General features: G+C 43.6%; 1 protein-coding gene across 3 annotated transcripts in view; it reads right to left on the minus strand.

Moving 5' to 3' along the window:
• LOC124620099 (paired box protein Pax-5-like) overlaps positions 1-21,751 on the minus strand; it is a 263,562-nt gene that overhangs the window by 7,707 nt on the left and 234,104 nt on the right. For all 3 annotated transcript variants that reach the window (XM_047146771.1, XM_047146779.1, XM_047146785.1), the window contains exons 5-7: positions 16,297-16,382; positions 11,579-11,855; positions 7,004-7,099 (exon numbers count right to left, since the gene is read on the minus strand). In XM_047146771.1, coding sequence (XP_047002727.1) covers positions 7,004-7,099; positions 11,579-11,855; positions 16,297-16,382 — 459 coding nt within the window. The remainder of the gene's footprint in view (positions 1-7,003; positions 7,100-11,578; positions 11,856-16,296; positions 16,383-21,751) is intronic.

The following is a 21,751-nucleotide window of genomic DNA, read 5'->3' on the forward strand; positions in this document are numbered from 1 at the left end:
AATTCCTTCGCCTCTCTGACAGACCTGCGATATCAGCAGCAGATCTTAATTTTTATTTCTTCTCCCTAATCTAAAATTCATTTTTCAATTTCCTACTTCATATTTTTTATCGCTCGCACAATGTACATATTGAATAACGTGGGATAGGCTACAAACCTGTCTCATTCTCTTCTCAATGACTGCCTCCCTTTCATGTTATTCGACTTATTAGTGCAGCCTGCTTTCACTCCTTGTATGGATGACGGTGTGAATGGTTGGTTGGTTGGTTTGGGGAAGGAGACCAGACAGCGTGGTCATCGGTCTCATCGGATTAGGGAAGGATGGGGAAGGAAGTCGGCCGTGCCCTTTCAGAGGAACCATCCCGGCATTTGCCTGGACTGATTTAGGGAAATCACGGAAAACCTAAATCAGGATGGCCGGACGCGGGATTGAACCGTCGTCCTTCCGAATGCGAGTCCAGTGTCTAACCACTGCGCCACCTCGCTCGGTATGACGGTGTGAATACTGGCTAGTTTACACGGAGGGTTTACTACCAACAGCCTGGACGACGGTTCACTCGTTAGGTCGCTGTGTATCTACCGACTTATTTGGATGTAAGTATAAATCTATCCGAGACATTCGTGAATTTTAATAGAAACAAACCGATTACGTCTGACAAAATCGGGTGTTGTATGACGGGAAAGGGAAGAAATAGTGAATAGTTCCTATCGTATAACTACCATCAAAAGTTCGTGTGTGTGTGTGTGAGAGAGAGAGAGAGAGAGAGAGAGAGAGGTGGGAGGAAGAGAGGAAAAATTCAGAGACACAGTCAAAGTTTCAGTAACAAGCCCTTGAAAGGTCATAATCCAGAACACCTTTTCCTTATGGCTGTGATGGCAATGTGGCAGCTGCGCAACACTGCACTTACTTGGAAATCAATGAACAGCACTATTCCTCCAGGATTAGCAACAGATAGAGCGAAGTGACAAGAGACGAAGAGCTTCGTTTTCTGTTTTCTTCTCCTCCAAGTTCTCCACACATACAGAAGTAAAAGGTTGTGGCGCCAGGAAGGATTTGCTGACACTAACTAAAGTGAAAGCTTACCGCAAAGAAGAAGAAGTTAACTAAAACTTATAGGAGGACAATGACCAATTTTGCAAAAAATATTTTACCGCACCTTTGTCATTTAAATAAGATTAAATGTTGGAAGCATTGGTAGGGCCCAAGAGGAAACACGATTCGGCACAGCCAATTTTGTCGTCGACTACGTCACGTCAGGTCATCGCTGGTTTCGGCGGAGTTTATAGTGCAACAGTTTTCTGGTGAACATGAAGATACTGATTTATTGATTACACTGTATGGAGGTTGCGATGAATTTCTAAATGTTTAAGAAACTATCACCTCGTTGATACACTCGATATCCTTTCTATTGAAACATATGTGACAGCCAGTAAGGAGATACAGTATGCTTATCACAATTTGATGCCACATTTTAAATGTAGCTCAAATCAAATAAATAGTGCAGTCATGGAAGAACAAGTATCTGACAAAAAGTATCTATTGCGAGCGACGAACTGATCGTAAAGTTATTCTACGAAAGAAACCGTAGAATATTTATATGAGACCCCTTCACAAAATCGGAAAAACAAAAATTAGTCCCATCTCATAAGAGTAAGATTAGTGGCACTAGTGATGATACTCAGAAGTATTCAGAAGTGTCGAATGAAATTAATTAAGTACTCTATGCTCAAATACCCAGAGATATCTTTTAAAACAATAAAGTAAGCAGATGAACAAGCGTTTATTAGTGACTGGAAGTGTCAATGAAGAACGTGAGGCACACAGAAGGTTGATTTTGAAGGGGAAAAATATGATTTTGAGAGATACTGTACTTGCAATGTAAGACTTGAGTTCGTGAGTCTTCCTTAGAACAGGTGCACTTAAAGCACCGAGATCGTTTTTTGCTTATGCTTTTACGTTTACAACTTTACAACTGAGATCAATAAGGCAGAAAATTTGTAAGCAATCGACCTGCACTTAATACCACAAATACATTTTGTTTGCTCGGGATGAGAGTCCAGAGCAATATTTAATTAAAGCCAAGCATGCAATATCTACCTAGGTACGCACGGCCATGCTGAGGGAAAATAAAAAATTACATGCAGGGCACTGGTTTAATAAGAAGAATAGATCAAGTGATGTAAAGAGAAATTTAAGCGATAGTTTCCTGACGTGGGTTATCGACTCGTACTGAGATAACCTATGATGCCCACAAAATAAATGCAGCTAATATCAGTGCCCATAGTTAGTCTGTATGCTGCACCACAATGTATTAAAGGTACTCGTAATGTCAGCTTTTAAAGCAATGACTGAGTTTCTGTCCAGATGGTTATCAGTCGGACTCTAGAGAAACTTAACCTGCGGCGCAGTCGGGTTGTGACTAAGCGTTAATTGCAATGGCGGCTGGTAGCGGACGGCACAAGGCATACACACACAATAACACAGAGCACAAGTAACACAAAAAACACAAGCATTGGTAGGATACACAAGCCTGCGAAAAGTACTACAAAACAAATCTGTTAATTCACATAGATCATTAACAAATAAGTAAAAGTATCAATTTTAATTTACTTACTTGTTGCACTGGTCAGCTGTTTCGTCCGAAGCTTCTGCAGATAAGGTGTGAAAATGTGAAGGACGAACACGAGTGTTATACTCTATACCACAACTGTGGAATCTCGAAGAGAGAAATTTTGTTTCTTGGTATAAAAGGGGAGGATGGGAGGATAACTGGAGAGGAAACACAAAAGAATGGAATCTAAAAGTGCACTACGTGTGAGAAGTGACAAACAGTTCTACGGTGTGAAGGGCTTCCTCTACCCTACTCCTCCATAACAATGGAGTGAAGCGTTCGCCAATAAAATCATTCAATATGACAATCGTTAATAATAAAAAGCGTGGTCAAGACATGAGAAAAGTTGTTAAAGTGCTTTATTGTTGTAAAGCATCTGGCCTCCTACAGCCGATATTATTTTGTTTCATATTTTCAGGAATCGATTATCTATACCACTTAACGACTGTTAACAGCATTGCTCCAGTGTTTATTTTAAAACATTCAGAAATACTCGGTACGTAATACTTTCTTGTTGATTTAATAACGAGACTTCTGCACACGTAATTTGTGGAAAACTGTTCTCCTGCATTTGTCCTCGAGTATCGATATGAGCGACCTCGAAGCGCGCAGAGTTGGAATGAAAGGGAAAGCAAAGAGTCACTGCAGGATATTTTTTTTTATGGAGAAAACAGTGCCTGAGTTACATTTCACATTCACATTCACATTCACATTCAATGCCTCCCTCAATGGTTTCATGTGGGAAGTAGGAAAGGGCTTCACAAAAGTCTGCAACAAGACAGAGTTTAGTATCCTGGATGGCACAAGAACCAAAGGAAAGTCTACGTTATTAACCAGAAGAAACTTCAGGTGAATCCATTACCTCATCACAGCAGGTCTGAAGACGGATAAATTGTGGCAAAGTTGGAAGCATTTCTGAAACGGCAAATTGTCGTGAATTCAACGCTACGTTTTCAAAATTGTTTTCGTCACATCTGAGTTTACATTCCGTAACTACATATTATTGAACTTTACACAACCGCATTTTGAATATTCGAAATATTACTAAACTGCGAACTAAACATGTAACACCTATTTATGTCCATGTTACCAGCAGAAAACGAATCTGAATGTCGCTTCTGTCTTACTGCGGCCTTCTGTCCGAAGGTTTGATGCAGTTCTCACGCCAGTCTGTTCAATACGAGTCTCTTACACAACCACTGCAAGATACACCCATTTCAAGCAGCTTAGTGTAGCCAAGCCTTGGTGTCACTCTACAATTTTTACACCCCATTCTTCCCTACATCACAAAATTAACTACTACGTGATGACACAAATGTGTCTTTTCGAGAAATACTATTGAGAAAATTTAGACAACCGGCATTCGAAGCTGACTGCCGAACGATTCTACTGCCGCTAACATACATTGCACATAAGGGCACGAAGATAAGATACAGGAAACTAGGCTCATAGGGAGGCATATAGACGACCGTTTTCCCTCGGTCTGTTTGCGAATGGAACAGGAAAGGAAATGATCATTAATGGTACAGAGTATCCTCCGCCACGCGCCGTACAGTGACTTGCGGAGTATCGATGTAGATGTAGAGGTTCAGTCAACCAATCACTTCAGAAGTTTTTTTAGTCGTGTTGTACCTTAAGCTCATTTCTCCCCAATAAGATGCAGTACAAGTTGGTTAGTTATTCGATCTACGCATCTAATTTTCAGCGTTCTTCTGGAACACCAAGTTCCACAAGGTTCTAGTCTCCTCTTCCCTGCGTTGTTTATCGTCAAATATTTTGCTGGCCACTACTGTTAAGATTCCCAAATAGTAATCTATCTTACTCAGCATCGCCTCATTTTATTCGACTATACTGCATTACCCTTGTTTTAATTTTCTTGTTGTTCACCTTATTGTCTCTTTTGAAGACATTACCCATTCCGTGCAACTGATCTTCCAAGTCTTTTGCCATCTCTCACAGACTTACAATGTCATCAGCTCGACTCAAATTTGTTACTTAGTCTCTCTGAACTTTAATTCCCTTTAAAGATTTCTTCTTGGTTCCTTTCGCTCCTTGCTCAATTTACATATTTTTTTAACATGGAGAATAGGCTAAAATCCTGTCTCAGTTCCTCTCGTGTCCTTCGGCTCTTATAGCTGCAGTCTGGTATCTGTACAAGTTGAAGATAACCTTTCGCTCCTACTCTTTAACGCCAATAACTTCAGAATCTGAAAAAATGTGTTCCGATCAGAATTGTTAACAACTTTTTCTAAATTTGCAAATACAACAAAAAATACGAGAATCAAACCGTCGGCGTGGACTAGGCAAATCACTCGCGACAGGCAGGCTAATAGATACAGCGGCCTGGAGGTGAGCCGATGCGGCGTTCGGAACGCGCCTTCAAAAAAAGCCTCCGGGAGGGATGACAGCGCCGGATTGGTTTTCCGTGTTTTAATTCAGTTACGGAGCGCGAATGCGAGCGGAATAGAATTAGGCCGGACGACGGCGGCCAATCGCGGCGCCGCTGAATTTTTCAGCAGACAAACAATTTTTCGAGTGCGTTCTGGCTGTTCTCCGCGCGCGCTGCTCTTCGGGAAACTCCAGTTAGGCGATAAATAATGGAATTACTTAACGAGCAGGCACAAAGGGAACAGGGCAGCACATGAAACATGCACAGATCAAAAGGAATAAAAGTGCTGAATATTTCAGGCGGAGGACCGGGCATATGGAACGGCAATTGTTGGCCGCTTAACAAAACATGGCGGCCGAGCCGTGTATCTGCGAAACCGAATAAATCTGGCCGCCGGCGACTACATATATATCTGGCAGGAAATACGGGCGCGCGTATATATATCATGCAAATACGGCGCGCGCGCTAGAGAGAGAGGCTGGAAAACGCGGCGAGTGGCGCGGCTGGAGGGGGTGAATTTACATGCGACGGCGAATGGCGGCTTTTTGAGGCGGCGTGTGGGGCGGGTTATGGACGTGGCCGGCCACATATTGGGGCGGAGATGGACGGCGGCTCGGCGGACGTCCGGCGCGCTGCCGGCAGGAAGAAGGCGCACAATGCGGCCGTCCGCCCCGGCCCGGCCGGCTCTGGCGGGCGCTGCCGCCGCTCGCTGCCCGCCGCAGCCCGTTTTAATTCGTGCCACGCGCGGTTGCCTACTACCCAGGGGCCCGCGCGTACGCGGGTACCAAAGCCGATCCACTTTCAGCTCTTTTACTCGTACATACGAAACTGGCTCTCCTTACTGTACACGTAAAGAAATGGTTTTTAAGGGAATATGGGTCAGCTGTCTTCTGACTTGTTTGATGAGGCTTGACACGATTTACACTCCTGTGATAATTTCTTTATTTCAACGTACCACACAAACCGAGTTCCTCACTTATTTGTAGGATATATTCAATTTTCTGACTTTCCTTGCAATTTTTGCCATCAACGACTGTCTCTAACAACACAAATATTTCCAGGGGTTTTGAAACATGTCCTGCCACCCAGCCTTTGATTTTAGAGTAGCGTTTTCCAGAAATCACTTTTGAAAGCGATTCTGCAGCGAACCACCTGATTTTATTTTGTTATCAGTCTACTCTATTAGTCGTTCCGTGCAGTGTAGTGCTCCAGAGGCTATTGTCAAAAATTTCTATATTTAAAAAAATTATGTCCTACACTCGGTATAGCAAAGTTCGCTTGGAGAGGATTTCTCTCTTGGCTTGTGATAGTTTGCTTCTTATGTCATTCTTGTTTCGTCCGTCACGCATAATTTTGCCATCGCCATAGCTTTCACAGGGGATGCTAATGTCTTCTGTGAACCTTGTCACGGATAGCCTTTCAAATTGACTTTTAATTCTACTTCTGAATCCTTCCTTTAAACTCTTAATTGCTTCTTCGACATACAGTTTCGGCAGCAGACAGAAAGACTGCATCTCTGCCTTAAGCTCTTTTCAACCTCAACGTCTTCTCTCTTAGTCATCCATTCTTAGTAATTGCTCTTGATGTCCTTTACGACGCGACGAATAGTTCAACAGTAATGGAAGCACTTAGTCAATTTTTTTGCAGCCTTCTCGTAAAGATATAGAGGATATACTTAATGTACGAAAATATTCTTTATCGCAACTACGGTCGTAAATTTGCTCTTACTCACACACCCCACTGAGTTACAACGTTAGAACGCAATAAGTCTACGTTGTTATGTGAAGTAATCGTCCTACAGTAGGCCAGTAACTGCTCATCGAATTCTGCTTTGTCCATTATTGTGATTTTGGAATGTGAAATAATAAACGTTGGAAGAGTCTTATGCAATATGGGGCTAGATTACTGTTGATGGAGTCGTGGCTGACTCACCTGTTTGGTGGGCGGCAAGTGCCGCGCCTGGTTGGTGTACACTAGCAGTTGCTACTGGCAGGCGAACTCACCTTGCTGGTACGGAGACATGGAGGGGTCGAGCACGGCGCTGGGGCACAGCTTCATCTCCTGCATCGTGATGGGCGCCAGTGGAGTGAGCGAGCCGCCTGTCGCACACACAACACGCCGGATGCACAACTACTGCCAGACAGACAGCTACCGCCAGCACACAAGCACAGCCCGTGCGCGACGCCCGCGCAGTGCACACGTCGCAGGCCTACCTGCCACCTACAGCCGTCTTCCTATTGTTCTCTTCCCGCAGCGCCTATGCCACTCAGGTACACGATCCGATTCGACTTCGATCGACAGCTGCCGTACTTATGCCCTGCTCACAATGTAGTATGTTCCCCCTTAACCTGTGTCAGCAAGCCTTTATAAGACGTGTCAGGTGTAAGGGTGCCCCAACCTGTCATTTGTGTATGCTTTTTCTGGACAAACAGCTTTCGACTTCTTTAATATATTTATAATCTCGTTTCATTCGCACAGAGAGCGACCAGACCCTCATGATAAAATACCAAGGCGTTTTCGGGATTTAATTAGTCACCGAGAGAAAGATATCACCATTGTTTCCTTAAATGAGATTCTGTTTTCTTTTGCCAGAATAGCAGATCTGTGTGGGAAAAATTCAGTAGGTATGACAGGAAATTGGGTAGCAAAATAAAACTGGCCCTGAGTATCTTTATGTCGTAGCTGTGGTCCCTCTAATGGCTGCCTCCCGGGAGTTTTCTACGCTCTCCACGGAAACTGGCGCTCCTGAAGCAAGCGATAAGTGCTGTTTATGCCACTTTCAAAGAAGTTGAGTGTTAAGTGGCGCAAACTTACAGACGGCGCGCCATTGGAAGCAGCACAGCACCAGCATAAAGATACCCATAATCAGTGTAGTTTTACTTCGTAATTTCTCGTCAGACGTGAATTTGTTTCACACAGATCTGTTAGTCTGGGGGGAAGAAATCCCACGATGGTCCGATTAGGAAAAAACAGATTTCATTAATGTGGCTTGGTGATTAATCAAGTTGTGTAAGCGTACTGGTTTCTGGCTCGTTGTCCATGGTTACCATAAACCTAGGTCAGGTGAGATTACAGATATCTGTAAAGAGTCCAAAATGGTTTTGTAGTGAAAACATTCGGCGCTTCTCTTTCTGTGAGCAACCGAAGACCTGCATGACGCAATCCGGCGTATCCTCACATACTGGCCATTCGCATCTGGTGAACTACGCGAACTGGGGGAAGGCTGTTCGGCCAGACGTAACGTGAACTCGAACGCCTACGTCCTGCATTAGAGACTAATGCTTCGCTCACTTTACTGCAGCGCTCGATAGCGATTTGAAGCCACACTCTCAAACGTAAATTGGACGGTGTTCTTTCTCGACTGTGTTTGAACGAGTAGTCAACATCGAGATCATTACAGCTGGAAGACTGTGCTCCAGCGGACAAGGATAGTCCTTTCCAGCAGCTACCTCGACACTTACCCCCAGTACACAAGACCTGGTGCCCGGACTGCCACGTGAACTCTAAAACCCTAGATCCTTCCTTAACGACCGAGCCCTTTTACTCGATGAAAAATGTTCTAAATGTCTCAGCAACAAAATGAAGGACTCGTACGAACGTCGCAGCACGCTAGGTATTTAGTGTAATGATTGCGATTAATGTTTTCAAAAATAATGTCGCTTTGAAATCTTCAACATCTCCATGACAGGTACCACTGCCGTTCCCTTGAGAACAAACAGTGCGAATCGCTTTAATGACGTCACGCTAACTGCCTGCTCGGTTTTCCGAGAGCTCCGCATAACGCGTTAATCTGTTCGTGGTTCATCTCCAAGTTTAATAAGCGGGTGCTGAGACCTTCATGTGGCTCATAGTAGCTCCAAACAAATGCATCAGGAAAGACCTACATATTATGGCGACAAGGACAAAGGCAATACACAGAAATGAAGCATCTGTGTTTATTTTCTTGCATACATTTCGTTGCAGTAATTCCGTACTCTCAGTCAAGAACACTGATTTACAGATACAGCCATGGCGCATTTCGTCATGCGTTATCAGCAAAAAATTGTCTGAGGAAATAGCCATCGACTTGTTTGTATGGCATTAAGATTCCAAAATAGAAGCTAATCAGGTAAATTCTTCGATAAATATGCCAACGTCTCAAACTCTGTGATGCACTGCGTGGGCGTCGAATAAAAAGTAAACAAATCAAATATAGTAAAATAATTATGCATTCCAAAAACAAAACAATTGCATCAGTCAGACAAAAAGAATGCCACCATGCTTACATGCAACATTTCTAATCTTCATTCACATCTACACTAAGGTGCACTAAAAAGAAGTTACCACAAAGTTTACAAATAAACTTTCAAATCAGCTATAATAAACTACGTTAAACAGAATGCATGAGTAACTAAATGTATAATGTACTTAGGTAGGAATCTGAGCGATAAGCTGAACAGTCGGTCCAGTTATGTAATACCATTGCAACTTTACAGGGTTCTTGAGGAGACACAGCAGGGAATGAAAATTGTTCTCTACATACGTATGAAAAAGTATCTGGGAATAACGTTGGTCAGTGACACAGCACGCTGAAGTAAAACACTCGTTTTCACGTAGGAAAGGTCACCTCTTGGTATGGAATGGCAGGTAGGCAGTTTGCGCTTACAAGGGGAAAGTACGGTTTCGCCTGGCGGCCATTACGTGAGCAGCTATTACTGCAAAACTACAGAATGTTCCGCTCTTTATGTGTAGTAGGACTCGTAAATGCGACATGATGTATTCTTTGACAATTACTCTCTCCCTACAACAGAGACGAGCGTGAGATGGTACAAACAAAGGGCTAATATACTAGACGAACGATAAACAAGTTAGAAACCGGTGAAAATGAATTACACTGCCCAGTATACACTAAGCTAAACATTTGGTTTACGTGTGCTTATTCAACTTCAAAATTCTAAATTCGTGCAGGAACCCAAATCGCTGCGGCGTAGACATTACCTGTATTACTAAACAACTAACCTGCTTCATGCTTCATCGGCCTCAGTTGTGAGTTGCCTATCAAACGGCTTCCAAGGCCAACAAATATTTGATAATCGATATTTCAGGGTAATTACTGCCGGAATCACAATTCAAAATGCTGCCATAGTCCATTCATTAAGGGGAATAATGTTATGATAAAGGTTTAACATAATAAGTATAACGGTGAGATATTGTGTGTATATTGTGAGGTAGCATTGCTCGCGCCCCGCAAACTACTCGGTTTTATATTCAGTCAGTATCTGAGGATTGCAGAACTCAGCGACTTCCAGGAGATTTTACATATAATCTCAAACTTTTACCAGAGCTTTTGTCGCTGACAGTTCTCACAAAATGATGAAAGGAACAAAGTTTATCGCTTTCCGCTGTTCACACAGTAAAACTACAGCATCAGGCTTCTTTACTACTATCTCTGTTCGTGACAAATTTTGAAGGAGGTATTCACATGTTCCAATGAAGGTACCTGCAAAATTGTATCATTGTACGACGCACAATTTGGGTGATACGATGTCATACACACTGAGATGCGGCGTGAAAAACTAGGTTTTGCTTAAAACGGAGCACAAGTTACCCAGACGGTACTTATGCTGTGTTTGATAATGAGAGCACTTAGCGACTTCCAACGAACTTTATAGATAATTTCAAACCTTTTTTTTTAACTTTTCTCGCTTAGACGCATATATTAATTCATATTTGTGAAATAATCATAAATTTGAAGCTCTTTTATACATGGGAATTCAATTCCCTGCATATTAGAGGATTTACTGGTGTAACAGAAGATATTATCAACCCACAGGACAGTGTTAGTCCTCTGAAGCTACCAGACGCTATTAATTTTGCCTTTCCCGCACCAAATAACGCCGCGCATCTAGATGGGAACTTGGTAAGGTGTGCAAGCAGACTACCTTACCTAAACCGTCTGTTGTCAGATCTGCACACCAACTATCAACTCTTACGACAATTAGTAAGATATCATTTATCAAGTTTTCTCGATGCGCCTGACAGGACGTAAATTTTCGAATATCGGGCGACAGTAATTATCCTATTTTAAAGCACGATGTTTCCGTTTGGGTGATGTCCAAACGAATATTGTTCACAGAATCTGACGGAGATACCTACGTCAGGAAGCTAAAGTTTGACGAGGAGGCCATCAAAGTTGGGGCATAAATTTGCATAAGATAAATACGTGGAAGGGAATCGACCGTCTCGATTTCAAAAGGACCACCCAGCTATTCGTCTCAATCGAATTAGGGAAAGTTCTGAATCCCAAACCTGAGTGGACCGATGGGGATGCAATCCCTTCTCTCCGACGTCTGAGTCCACTGCGTTAACCACTCGCTGTCCGTCGTTGTAATATTTGCGTAATGTACTTTCCGATGGTGAGGTGGTGAGAGAGTTTTGGAAGTCTCAGTCAGGGCAAACTGACATCGTTAATTAGTGACGACGACCTCAACCCAACCCGTCCGTGTACCGTGCACAGGTCAGGTAGCTTTAGAACCAGCAGGTGTGTGGCCCCTGCTGAGACCTGACGGAGCAGGCTGGACGCCTGGACGTGTACTCACCGAGCGGGGAGGGCGTGTAGACGGGCGCCTGCTGCGTCATGGAGGCGATGCCGTCGTACAGGTCGGCCGCCGAGGCGGACGACGTCGCGACAGCCGCCGCCGCCGCCGCGGCCGCCGCCGCAGCCGCCGCGGCGAAGCCCTGGCTGCCCTGGCCGCCCCCCGCGCCGCCCCCGCCGCCTCCGCCGCCCCCACCGTCGTAGTAGGGCGACCCCGCGCTGCTGCCCAGTTCCGACAGCAGCTTGTGCTCGTCCTTGATGCTCCACTTGCCCGGCCACAACTGCGGAGGGTCAGACGGTCACGCACTGTTCGCTCGTACACGAGAAACACTACACGGCCGCAGTATTCACTAACAAGTATCCTTGAAGGTAAAATCTTCCGCGTGATCGAGCCTCGTCACACTGCTCTTCAACTCCTCCAGACTCGGCCTCTCGGCATCTCCGCTGGGACCCTCCTCAGGCGCCTTCTAGTGTGTAAACAATCAGCCACCCAGGTACACGAGATCCAGTATGTACTTCTAATCACCTGGAAGATTTTACCTTCAGCGACAACTGCCATGAAAACCTGCAGATTTATATCAAGTATCCTCTCCAACTCTCCAATATGCAATATTTCCTGAAACAATTATTCACGAACAAGAACCAACAAGTCAGCCTGGACGACAAGTATTCACAAGAATGATTAATAGAGTTGGCTGTTACTAAAGCGTGTCAGAACCGTATTTTGACTTAAGGTACACTAAGTGTATCTCACATAATGTGTGCATAAAGATATTTCACAAATGAGTTACATAAGAGGAGGAATATTTAGTGCATAATTAACAGTCGTAACTTTCGATATCTGCTCTTTCGTTGACGACAAAGTCATACCGTATTTAAGAAACGACAAGTGTTTCACCAATTTACTGTAAGAATACCGTGTTCAAATTTTTTCCCGCAATGTACTTCGTCAAACTAACCATTTTCAGATGGTCTTGATGTGACTTAGCGCGAACCATAGTCTATAGACGTACCATCTGACAGTGCCCATGGACCACGGCTAAAGATCATTTAATGGAGTACGTGATGCACCCTCGCTCGCAACCTTGCACAAAACGTTCTATCGCAAAAGTACTGCCGGATTCAAGAAAGTAGGAAAGATCTTTTTTGAAATTCGACAGCTCTTGAAAAGAGCTGTACTGTCATAAATACCTTGTGAATGTCTGTCCTTCCACCTTTCCCAAACGTGGTCAACAAATGTCACGACATAACTTTCAAAATTAGCGTAAGAGTGTAGGTTTATCCAGTCCATCTCTCTTTACCCGATTTTTGCACTCCATATGCTCTACATTACCAACCAATATCTTCGTGTCGTTTTTCCGAATTATATTTGCGCAAAGATCCACAGCAATACTGATGAGGCACTCCGCTTTTGATGGGCTTCCTGATACCATTAAATACAGAACATCTCATTGCAAAGTTCTGTCAGTATCTCAGCAGACTGGTTTATTCCTATGAATAACACAGCAAACATTTGGCCCTTTTATGTACACCCTATTGCCGAACAAGGGCCTTCGTCAATTGAATCATTTAGGAAACAAGATATTGAGTGATTAATTGCTCACAAATCAGCTATCAGATAGAGCGGGTAGCTCTGTAAAATTGTTAGATCACCAAAAAATGAGCTACACTGTTACAAAAAGCCAGATGTCATTGACAATACATTTGTATTTTTTGTCACGTAGACGTTCACATTATATGACTGTAGGACACAGACAACGTTGCGAGTGTTTTTCTTTTATTTCAAGATATATGCTGACCTACTTTAACTGAGTATAGGGGGTGCTGGAATCTTACACACCGTTACATGTTGACCGTCTCACACTTCTGTATGGATAACGAAGTACTAGTAACAGAAGGATGTAACGTATTTTCGTGAGAGGTTGCTCGACAATGAAATAAATGTTTGTTTCAAACGGCAACGGAACTCGATAGAAAAAAATTACTTGTTTCTAAAAATTTAACGCGGCTGTCGGGCACGGCGTAATATTGACTGTTGTGACATATTCGTGAAACATCCTGCAGCGAACTTTCGAAGTTGTAGAAGGGTAAGGAAAGCATTACTGTCGACAGTGATAATGGCGCCACCATATAATTCTGTATTTTGGAAGAATTTGTTGGCTAAGCTGACATATATACAAAATCGATTATGAGTACTACTGTGATAAAGTAATACCTACGAGATTATCTAGAACATATATCGAAAGAAACCTGCTGGCTCAATCAGGGCCGTTGCGTTACGTATATGTTACTGAAAATTACGGAAAAGAATCATTAGAAGAAAGAAGACGTTGCCTCTCGTGGAATCCTCCAGAGTAAATGTAGAAGGCAATTGTCGGCTGCAGATTTTAACACATAATTTACTGCCTGAAACATTTACATCTCGTAATAAATATAAGGCAGAGATTATATGGGCGCTGTTGAGTTCTCGGGTGCAGAGGAGCGCAGCAGTGTCTTCATATAAATGCGGGAGGTCCAAAAGGTGATGATGTCAAGACAGACAAGCAGAATTCCCTATCAATATGACGTGCTCGTCTGATGTCTGAATAACTACAAAAAAACACTTAGAACGAACTGTTTTACTTGATTTTATCCCAATTAAAGTGATACAGGAACACTCGGGAATTTTTTTGGTATTGCGTCTAGGAATGAATATTAGTTGCGAGCTGCGAGCAAGAAATTGAGAAAATGTGAGTATGAGGAGGGGTGAAGCGCCAAGCGAACGTTTAATGTAGACTGGACAGTAGAGGAGGCGGTGTCCCGCCACTGCAGCAAGTGTTTGCGCGGCCAGAGGGTCGCACGGCACTCCCACCGTACCTGCGCCAGCGGCTGCACACTTTTTGGCGAGAAGCGCTGCATCCCGCGGCAGCGGCAGGCGGAGAGAGTTACGCCGGCAAACAATCGATTTCGCTTCTCGGCGCACGAAAAGAAGAGAAAAGCAAAGAAATAAGAAAAACCGTCCACCAGTCACGTCGCAGTCCTTGCTTGCGTAACACCTGACGGCTCAGATCAAGTCTCTCCCCTCTACAAACTTCTACCTGGCTACGTCCCGCTGTCTTCTCGGTTTTCAACAGTTTTCCCTAGCCGCTTCCAGATGCGTCGCCTTTTACTGAATTACATTTTAAAAAAAGTTTTTACATGCAGTGAGATGGTGAAATTAATGTTTGGCTCAGTGTAACCCTTCGTACTTGCTTGAACGACACCACGTATTACGACCATGTCATTCTCAATGGAGAGAAGTCTTCCGAAGTAAGAGTGATTTCAGGTGAGCCGCAGGGGAGCGTCGTAGGACCGTTGCTATTCAAAATATATTTAAATGACCTTGTGGATGACATCAGAAGTTCACTGAGGCTTTTTGCAGATGATGCTGTAGTACATCGAGAGGTTGTAACAATGGAAAATTGTACTGAAAAGCAGGAGTATCTGCAACGAATTGACTCATGATGCAGGGAATGGTAATTGAATCTCAATGTAGACACGTGTAATGTGCTGCGAATACAAAGAAAGAAAAATTATCTGGGAGTAGGCATTAGAAGTGATCTTTACCGACGGGTAAAGCAGATGCCAGATTGAGATTCATTGGAAGAATCCTAAGGAGATGCAGTCCGAACACAAAGGAATTAGGTTACAGTAGATTTGTTCGCCCACTGCTTGAATGCTGCTCACCGGTGTGGGATCCGTACCAGATAGGGTTGATAGAAAAGATAGAGAAGATCCAACGGAGAGCAGCGCGCTTCGTTACAGGATCATCTAGTAATCGCGAAAGCGTTACGGAGATGATAGATAGACTCCAGTGGAAGGCTCTGCAAGAGAGACTCTCAGTAGCTCGGTAAGGGGTTTAGTTGAAGTTTCGAGAACATACCTTCACCGAGGAGTCAAGCAATATATTGCTCCCTCCTACATATATATCTCGCGAAGAGACCATGAGAATAAAATCAGAGAGATCAGCTCCCACACAGAGGCATACCGACAATCTTTCATTCCACAAACAATACGAGACTCGAATAAAAGGGAGAACCGATAGAGGTACTCAAAGTACCCTCCACCACATACCGTCAGGTGGCTTGCGGAGTATAGATGCAGATGTAGATGCTTTTTTAAAATATCGGTCCCTTACAAACACTTTTGCAATTGTTAGCACAATGAAATTAATAAACTGCACAGAGGAATCGATGCTAGAACATTTGGAGTTCTTTTCTCCTTGCGCTGCTAGTTTTTTATCTGTCTGAAATGGAATGGAATGCAGGAACAATAAAATATGTCACAACACTGTTTGACAGCAACTAGGATTGCTTCTCCACTCGTCTGCTTTAACAAAGAGTAAAAAATTTAATGAGTAATTTATTCTTAGTGGATCAGAATCGCCATCGATGTTTTGAAAGTTACGACAAAACGCAGCTAATGATAATCAATAAAACGAAACTAGCAATGTGATTAGTCGAATTTTACGTTATCACCGAAGAGTATCATGACACAAAATTTAACAAATCCTGAGTTAGCTGCTATAATTCTGTGTTACGATACTACTTTCGCCTTTGTCATACGGGCTAAAATGTTTCTCACTCGAACTTCTACTACGTCATGCTATGAAAGACGGCGATGCTTGTCAGGCGAGGCTGCTACGACCCAGGGACAAGGCCTGCTGGCCTTACTGCTAGCGCACAGCGCACGCCGTGTACTCACGTTGGAGTAGAGCTGCTCGCCGTTGTAGTGCGTCCTCTGCCTCTTGATGTCGTCATCTGGGTGTCCGTTGAGGTCGCGGTTCTCGTCTGAAACAAGAAAACGCCGTCAGCCTTCACCGGCACACACTTTGTGACCCGTGACAAAAAGTACACCACAAACTGTCCCCTCCTAGTACGTGTTACCAGACGGGATAGCGTGTGCAATCTCCAATACACAATATCTGTAGTGCATAAGAGCTGTCTACTGACTGGGATCATAGCACCCAGATTGAAGTTCACCATTGACACCTTAAATCACTTCAGAATGGTACCTTCTTGGATACTGGGGGACCACATTAAATCACTTCAGAAATTGGTTCCTTCTTGGACACTAGCACTTCAGAAAACGGTTCCTCGCTAGACACTGGGGAGCCACTGCAGCTGAGATCAGGCCTTAGTGACGTCGTTGACCGCAGTGGACGTTCAAGTCTAGCAATCGGAAGAGAGACCTTCAGTTGGAAGGTAAGCAGCCTCAAATTCTTATTTACTCCTTTCTCTTACATACGCTGTTTCTCAGTACGCAAGATTTGGACAGTTACTCATACCGTGTGTAGCATTTTATTTCATTTATAGGAGAGGATCTCGATCATGTCACCGCATTGTCACTTCACTCTAACATAAGGCGAATCGGAATGTTGTGTGTGCCATCCCTACGAGAATCATGTAAGGTTTTTTCTTCATATTTTCGCAGTTATCTTCATGTTCCGTACATAATCTGCACAATGTTTATCGAAATTATGTAAGCTCTTTTTTGTAAGTGTTGCTACTAACTAGCCACTGACATTTTATTAAATAGCATATTGGTATACAATTTAATAAGAATGAACATATTAGTCTTTAACGCTACTAATGTCACTACTGATACACTTAAATTTACTGGTTTTTTTTTTAACAACACGTCACGAGTTTCAATTAAAAACTATTAAATACAATTATCTGTCGAGGATATATCATTTTAGGCTGCGTTTAAAATTTGCTTTGCTACCTTTCAGATATTTTATGTTATTCTTAAAATGATGAAACGTTTTTGTGGCTGAATATTCAAGACTTTATCAGTCGCTGACGAATTAGTTAAGAAAAATTTCAGTATCGAATACACATGTTGTGAAGGAAAGGTTGTAATTATCAAAGTCCTTGAAGGACGTATTCAGGGCGAAGGTATATTATTCTCGTTGCTTGCTTTTGTGGAATGAACGTCTCAAATGTCGTATCATAATTGTGGGTTGTATTTCTGAGCGGTTTGCATGGACTAACAGCTTTTTGCCTAGTCCGCTGTCAGTAACCGCCTAAAATCCACACTCTGGCTCACAGGTGTGCGAGACCAAACAGTGTTAATCTAAGTCGATCCGCATACGACCAAGAACCCTATCTCACCACCCTATCTCACCAGTTGGCATGCTTCTAGAACGTCATTTTATTGCCTATGAATCAGTGTTCTCTACATTTTTTCAATGTTTTTTATGTGTTTATGTAGAAAGGCGGCTGTGTGTCTTGCTTTCTCTAAACAAAGGACGGTTTATATCACATAATTTGTCGATGTGACCGCTTTCTCTTGAATTATTCCACTTTCAGATGTGAATTATGCCGACTAGAATAGCTGTTACCAGTATCATCCGTTGTGCGTCGGTTTCTTTAATTATGTTCCGGTAATGTGGCGGTCTTTCAAAACAACCGAGGGGCCTGGTGGCTACGCCAACGATGTCGCAGAAGCGGTCGTGACTCAACAGTGGTAGGGACAGGGCGCGCCGCCGGGGGAGCAGGGGAACCCCCGACCAAGCCCGGCCTAATGGAGCCGTGCTGCGCTCTCGCGGGAGCATTGTGCGCTGTTTCACAACATGTGTTGCGCCGCCCTGATAGATTAAGTGTCCCAACTTGGCCCGCTCCGCCGCTGCTGCGTCCACTTATGCTAACACGGTGGCGCGGCGCAGCTTAACTGCACTTCCTGCAGGGGCACAAGCGCGAGCGCGTACGTTTTGTGTGTGTGTGTGTGTGTGTGTGTGTGTGTGTGTGTGTGTGTGAGAGAGAGAGAGAGAGAGAGAGAGAGAGAGAGAGTAGAGCCAGAGCAGTCTCAGAGGTGTGCACAGCCGCCTGCGCCAGACCGCGTCGTCACCCTAACGCAGAGGCGCTAAAGTGCTGGAGACGTTTCCCCGTCCTTCCGTTCTGAAGTCACTTTTCCTTCAGTCATCCTCACAGCCGGAGTATCCTGGTGACGTTACGTGCTGCAGCCTATTTACTGCACCAACCTTAGTCTCTCCTGTGTTCGACCATTGTTTCTCCCCTACCGCGACCACTCTTTTTACTGTTTTCGCGTACAGTACGCCAAAAGGTGACAGGCCCTTTTGGCCCCTCCACTCTTGTTGGAAAGCCCGTTAGGTCCTTTCCCTTTCATCTGTTTTTTTTTCTTTTTGTAGTTCAACTACAAATAAGTCATAATTCACACGTTGTCATCTTATTTCTGCTGTGGAATACTTGGCAGGAATCGGTGATCACAGTACCTGCATGTCTGAGGAATTTCATCGGTGAGGATGGATTTCTTTTCTTAATACTAAGTTTCACCCACTGTAAGCTTCTATGTCAAAATCCAAGTTTTAATTTTGTCATTGCGGTAATAAATCTGTTTGTTACAGCTTAGCACATTGTTTTCTAAGTTCGTGATTATAGATTAACTTCCTATCCCTGCTCACGTATTTTGGAGGCGTTGTCACATAATTTCGTTAGGAATTGTGTTTGTGAGAAATTTGGCACCTCATATACTGATATGCACGAGAATCAAAATACATTAACATTCGGTTGCCTTTGCGCCACAGTATCAACGCGTATCCTCTTGATAATAGTGGATATCAAAATTGTTTCCTTTTGATACTGACGAATGTAAATCAGTCAGCCCTAATTAAGGCTCACCACAAGCTAACTTGCAACTTTACATTAAAATAATGCCTGAAGCATTATTCGAACAGCGCAGTGCGTTACTACGCACGCTCCTATAGCAGGTAACCCCATCTTCCTCCGACGTTTGAAGTGACTCACCCAGCCAGTTATGAAGAGACCTAGAGTCTAAGGTGGACACCGAACCACAGTGAATTCTTTGCACATCAAAAGTACTGTCAGCGGTGAAAGAAGTAAAAAGTGACACAAAAAAATAATAAACCGACGACAAACTGAAGCCATGATCGTCGGGGTTGTAGTTTAACACTTACCCACTCCTTGATATCTTGTTTCTTTTCTGTAGAAACGGCTTCAGATTTTTCTTATGTTTCTTCCGCAAACAAGTTTTGTTCAGAGTTTCCCCAAGTACTTTACTCGAAAAGAATACTTCGATCTCGTTTAAGACGTTTTGCAGCGATGCACGTCAGACGTAAAGTGAAAACAGATCTAGCCAAATCACTAAGGAGAACGGTAAAATTGCCCTTGACTCTTTCTTACTGTCCACCAATACTTGAGCGCACAACTATAGAATGATTTAAACCGTTTACAAGAGGAAAGCGGATACCTGAACGTATTTCTCAGAAACAAATACTCGCTACGTGAGAACGATAAGACTTCACCGACTTGGACATTGAACTTATTGGAAGGGAGTAGCGAAGACAGGCTAGTTACTAAATAAAGGGAAATTATAGGTGGACATGTCAGTGGCGTCGAAAGACTGAGTCATACCCGGAGGCGTGCTCAGGTAGCCTGACGGTTAACGTGATTGCTCGATGAGCAGTATATACAGTTCACGGACTGGCATAAAAATGTTATTTGTTACTACAAGGTCTTTCATACACTACGAAATTTTTAAATTGAGTAGTGAAATTGTGTTATCGAGTTTACAGCACTGTCTTTATTACTTTTAATATCGAGTGTCATTCCTATTACTTGATCAATCGTTGTTTGTGTGTTTCAGGAAGGTTTCACAAAGGAGTAATGAGTTAACGTTGTGAAAACACATTACATAACCGGCGGCTACTATGCAGAGACAGTTCGTAGACTTCGCTGAATCTTCGAACATCATAATCTTCCTACACCATCAACAGTTGTACGGTAGACAAGGAAATTCGAGGAAACCGGGTCCACTGCAACTATAAAATCGCCTAGACGAAACCGTAAGGCTCGTATGGAATAAAACATTGCATTGGTGCAGGATAGTGTGGCTGTGAGACCTCACACGTCGCTTCAACGTCGTTCTCAAAAACTGGGTATTACGAAGCCTCCTTGGAAAGAATTTTGAAAAAGGATCTACATAGGCATGCATACAAGATCCAGCTGACGCAATATCTTAAACCCACAGATCGTTTCAGACGGAGAAATTTCGCCGAGTGGATTCTCTAAAAACAAGAAGAGGATAACAATTTTGCAAAAAGAATATACTACAGTGACGAAGAACATTTTCATCTGTTTGGGTTCGTTAACCGACAAAACAGCCGTATTTGGGGTCAATAAACGCCTGGGGTGATCCAAGAGAGCCCCACGCATCCACTGCAAACCACAGTTCGGTGTGGCCTATGGGCAGGTGGTGTGATCGGCCCATTCTTTTTTGAAGTTTTCGACGGTAATGCAACGGTGCTGGCGGTGAGTGTTGTCGTGAAATGGTCAGAAAGAACTTCTAGCCTTCTCGGGCTGAAACGGATACAGCCAATATGTCGTCTCAGCAGCACCGGGCTACTTGTCACACATTCTGCAAGACAACAACCCTACACCATGAAAAAAATCACTCAGTCTGTCATCTCAGTTTGTGGCGACTTGGAATGGCATCCCAGAACTTGTGACCTTATTCCAGGTGACTTCTTTCTGTGGAGTTTTTTGAAGTCCAAAGTCTACAGAAAACAAGCCACAAACAGTTCTCAAATAAGGTAGAAATTCAACGTATCATCAACGACACCAACAGAGATGTTTGTGGAAGGGTCTTCACGAACTTCATAGACCGAGTAATTGGCTGCCGAGAGAAAGGAGGTGGGCATATGCCTGATGTAATTTTCTGCACTTACATGGGAGCGTCTGTGGAAGAAAATAAAAGAAAGAATTTTTTTATTTTGATGCATTTTGACGTAGTTCTTGCATTTTTAAAAACTGCGTAATACAGGTAAGACTTTAAACATATTCATTTCGAATATGTCTCTTCCAGATAAGACTACCTGTTAAACAGGTAAAATTTTACGTGTTGGCTACCATACTCTACTATGACGCCATCCCAGATAAGGTAATAAAAAAAACGGCACTGTTGAGACGCACAGGAGGCAGGGGAGGGCAGCAAAAATATTACGGTTCAAGAAGAAGGGCTGTCCGGCAGTGCAGACAGTGGCGGCCCGGGCGAGGCCGCGGCAGATGAGGTTTGCGATAGCCACGGCCGGCTTTCCGCGACCTACTTTGCGGCGTAATCCCGCGCTGCTATCGGCGTCGCCCAGGGTGCCGGCGCTCGAGCCGGCGTCGGCGTCGCG

The sequence above is a fragment of the Schistocerca americana genome, chromosome 1 (genome assembly GCF_021461395.2).
Source record: "Schistocerca americana isolate TAMUIC-IGC-003095 chromosome 1, iqSchAmer2.1, whole genome shotgun sequence".
NCBI classification, from domain to species: Eukaryota; Metazoa; Arthropoda; class Insecta; order Orthoptera; family Acrididae; genus Schistocerca; species Schistocerca americana.